The sequence below is a fragment of the Aythya fuligula genome, unplaced genomic scaffold, assembly GCF_009819795.1.
Source record: "Aythya fuligula isolate bAytFul2 unplaced genomic scaffold, bAytFul2.pri scaffold_46_arrow_ctg1, whole genome shotgun sequence".
NCBI lineage: Eukaryota > Metazoa > Chordata > Aves > Anseriformes > Anatidae > Aythya > Aythya fuligula.
In genome coordinates, this window is record NW_022473988.1 from 26,208 (window position 1) to 30,396 (window position 4,189).

The 4,189-nt window shown below is 50.3% G+C and overlaps 1 protein-coding gene across 1 annotated transcript; it reads right to left on the reverse strand.

Annotated features, from left to right (window-relative positions):
• Positions 1-3,030: 3,030 nt before the first annotated feature.
• On the reverse strand, positions 3,031-3,651 carry LOC116501577 (olfactory receptor 14C36-like). Its single transcript, XM_032207178.1, has one exon. It carries the CDS (start codon positions 3,649-3,651, stop codon positions 3,031-3,033), a length of 621 nt encoding a protein of 206 aa, XP_032063069.1.
• Between the last annotated feature and the right edge of the window lie 538 nt (positions 3,652-4,189).

Genomic DNA, 4,189 nt, shown 5'->3' on the forward strand with positions numbered 1-4,189 from the left:
TCTCTGATATCTGGCCAGGAGATTAAGGAGCAGGGGAGAGCTGAAGAACAACTAAAAGACAAAGCTTGCAGGGGACACTGCACAAGTCTCTGACATACAGCCAAGTTGGACAAAGGAGAAGGACAAGAGGGACGAAGACTATGAGCCTTCAGCACGAGAGAACCACAGAGACCCTCAGAGGGACCACCAGATACGCATGCTCCAGTAGGAGGGTTTGGATTCCAGAAACTAATTATAATAACCCTGTGGGTTTTTTTTGAAGTAGTAATGAATTTGTATCAGCCTAGGAGCATAAAAATCATCCGCTTGATGTAACTGGTGTGCGTCTTGGTGGAGCAGAGACTCCCGGCGCACCCAGTGCTGCTTGCTTACCTGTATTCATTTAATAAATTGTAAACTTTGATTATAGTCCTATTTTGAAGACTGAGCCATTTATTACACTGGTACAAACGTGGCCCCGCACCAACAGCACTGTTTGTGCTGCCTTTGCTGCCTTGCCTTGTCCTCTCCCTCGACTCCTTGTCTTTTCCAGGCCACACATTCCACACCCAAATGCATCCCTTTGCTGTGGCCACCCTCTCCCCTGCCCAGCGGGATGGCAGAACCAGGGCAGGACATGGTAGAGTTAGGCTGTGTAGCACCCATGCAGAGCACTTGTGGCAAAGTGGGAGCTGAGATTGGGTGGTGCAGAGGAGGCCCCATGCAGGAAAGATGAGGTTAAACACCAGCTTTGCAGTGTGTGTGTGTGGGGGGGCTGGTGTCCATCGTGGTTTGGCATGGGAGGCTTCTGGCCATGAAGGGGCAAGGGATGGGTTGACACAACTTCTCTGGGCAACCTGTTCCATTGACCACCACCCCCAAAGGAAAGAATGTCTTCCTTATACCTAATTTTAAAGCACCCTCTTTTAGGCCCCCTTTAGGTACTGGAAGGCTGCTATAGAGAACCAGCTTTCTCAGCCAGTCTTCACTGAAAAGTTGCCCCAGACTCTCTATCTTGTTTTTGGCCTCTTCTAGACTTTTTCTAATAATTCTAATACTTCCATGTCCTTCTAGAGTTTGGGGTCCCAGAACTGAATGCAGTACTGAAAAGCAGAGCTGAGGGAGAGAATCAACTCTGTCAACCTTTGGGCCAAACTTGATTGATGCCACCCAGAATGCAGTTGGCTTTCTGGGCTGCAAACTCACATTGCCAGCACAGGTTGAGCTTCTCATCCACCAGTACCCCAGGTCCTTCTCCTCAGAGCTGCTCTCTACTCATTCTCCACCCTGCCCCAATCCAGCTGCAGGACCTTGCACTTGGCCTTTGTGAACCTCATGAGGTTCCCACAGGAAAATCTCTCAATCCGGTCCGGGTCCATCTGCATATCATCCTTTCCCTCCAGTGTATTGACTGCACCACCCAGATTGGTGTCATCAGCATACTCACTGAGACTGCACTCAATCACACTGTCCATGTCACTGACAACAGTGCTGGCCCCAGTACTGACTCCTGAGGAACATCACTCTTTACTGACCTCCACTTGGACATTGAGCTGTAGACTCCAGCTCCTTGAGGGTGACCATCCAGACAATTCCTCACCCACCAGGTGATCCATCCATCACACCCATGTCTCTTCAATTGAGAGACAAGGCTATTGTGTGGGACAGAGTCAAATGATTTGCACAAGTCAAAGTTCACGATGTGAGGTGCTCTTCCCCTCTCCACCAATGCTGTAAACCCATCGTAGAAGGCCACCAGGTTTGTCAGGTACAATCTGCCCTGTGTGAAGCCATGTTGGCTGTCACCAACAGCCACCAGTTTGCTGTCACCACCAGTCCAAAAGGCAGAGTAGAATGACATGTCAGAGAGAAGCATTTGCAATGAACCTGTGCAAGGAGGGTGACAAAAATCTCATGGGAACACTGGGGGTAATTACTGGAGTTCTACACAGAGAAATGTCAAGGCTCTGTGAGTTGCCCATATCTGATCTGGCCTCGTGCACTGCTCATCCACACTGGGCTGTTCAGAGACACCAGTCCCTGCCTTACACATACACAGTGCACTGCAGCACTTGAAGGGTCCCTCTGGCTCCTGCAGCCACTGCCAGAGGCTGGGAGGCACCTCAGCCCTGTGGTGGGTGCATTACCTTGCTCTGTCCTCCTCTGAGATGCCCCACAGCATGAGAAATGGGCACAGGGACCTTGAGGGTTCAAGGAAACACATTGCAGAGCTGCATTCAGGTCTTGCACTTTGGACTAGACGGTCTCTGAAGGTGCCTTCCCCCTGGACAGATGCCCCATGGTTGTTACTCTCAGGAAGAAAGGACCTGAAGACACTCTGCCCCACTGGCCTTCATGACACCCCTAGGGATAGCTGATGGCCTTTGTGCTCGCTCTTGTTCCTCTCTCCATGTGCATACAATGTGCCTGCAGGTAGCAGCAGCTGCAAAGGGTTTCTGTTCCTGTGTCTCTCCTGCACCTGGACAGGCCCTGCTCTTCTCCCAGCACATCCTATATCCCAGGGAGCCTTTGGGACTCTTGTTGAGCATGTTCTGATGTGACGGCAACTCTGAAAGATGATGTGAGCCTTCAGGCATGGCCCTTTTAGGAGGGAAATTCTGTTCTGGAGGCCAGCTGTGTCACTCATGTGCCAACTGCCTGTCCCTGCCTGCAGTCCCAGCACAGCCTCACAGCAGCACTGGCACCAAGCTACAGGAGCATCCAGGCCTTAAACCGCCAACAGGGCTCAGCAGGAGAGGGTGTCAGTGGCAGGAGAGCAGCTCTGCATGGACCCAGTGCTGGTGCTCCCAGGCTGGACTGCCACGACTCTTTTCCCCTCCACCGCTGCACACTGTCCCTGAAGCCACAGAAAATGTCTCAGAGGAAGGATATAAGACAAAAAGTCACTTTAATTGGTTTAAATACTCAAGCAAAATGAAGAATTATATTTCTTTGTGGAAAATATTTGATAAAATAAAATTGAGAAAAAGCAGAACACCAATAAAAACACAAGAACATAATACCCACTGGCTTCACCTATCATGATTTGCATTACGAGTGATTTAGAGAAGAAGGCAGGCAATATATTGCTGAAGAAAAACACCCAGTCATCACTTTCCACATGGCAACCTTGATCTCCTTGTTCCTCATGCTGTAGATGAAGGGGTTCACTACTGGAGGCACAACCAAGTACAGAAATGCCAGAACAACATCCAGGGAAGGGAAGGAAATTGATGGGGGCTTCAGGTGGGCAAAGATAACTGTGCTGAGAAAGAGGAAGACCACAGCCAGGTGAGGGAGGCATGTGGAAAAGGCTTTTTGCCGGCCCTGCTCAGAGGGCATCCTCAGCACAGCCCTGAAGATCTGCACATAGGACAGCACAATGAAAACAAAACAACCCCCAAATAGAAAAGCAGTAACTGTAGTAAGTTGAACTTCCCTTATGTACAAGTCTGTGCAAGAGAGCTTGAGGATCTGGGGGATTTCACAGAAGAACTGGCTGAGAGAATTGCCTTGGCAGAGGGGCAGGGAAAATACGTTGGCAATGTGCAGCACAGCTTGGAGAAAGCCACTGCCCCAGGCAGCTGCTGCCATCTGGGCACAAGCTCTGCTGCCCAGGAGGCTCCCGTAGTGCAGGGGCTTGCAGATGGCAATGTAGTGGTCGTAGGCCATGACAGTGAGAAGAGAAAGTTCTGCTAAATTCAAAATGTTATAAGAAAGAGCTGTGCAACACATCCTGAATAGGGTATGGCCTTGGTGTCCCAGAGCAAATTGGCCATGGCTTTGGGCAGAGTAGTGGAGATGCAGCCCAGGTCGTTGAGGGCAAGGTTGAGGAGGAAGAAATACATGGGGGTGTGCAGGCGGTGGTCGCAGGCTACGGCAGTGAGGATGAGTCCGTTGCCCAGGAGGGCAGCCAGGTAGATGCCCAGGAAGAGCCCAAAGTGTAGGAGCTGCAGCTCCCGCGTTTCTGTGAATGCCAGCAGGAGGAACTCAGTGATGGAGCTGTTGTTACACATTTATTGCCCCTGAGCAAGGTAGTTTGTCCAAAAGAAGAAGTGACATTGTAAAATTTAAGGACTTCTCTGACCAAAATACTTTGTATGTCTCATAGAACAGTCACACACAACACATTCTTTCCCATTCCTTTCACAGGAAGAGCTTTCTGCAGCTGCTTGGCTTACTTCTGCTTGGTGTTCTGAGGGTGCCAAAA

Excerpts from the sequence above, each read along its gene's own strand:
- LOC116501577 (XM_032207178.1), bottom strand. The coding sequence starts at position 3,651 with ATGGCCTACGACCACTACATTGCCATCTGCAAGCCCCTGCACTACGGG.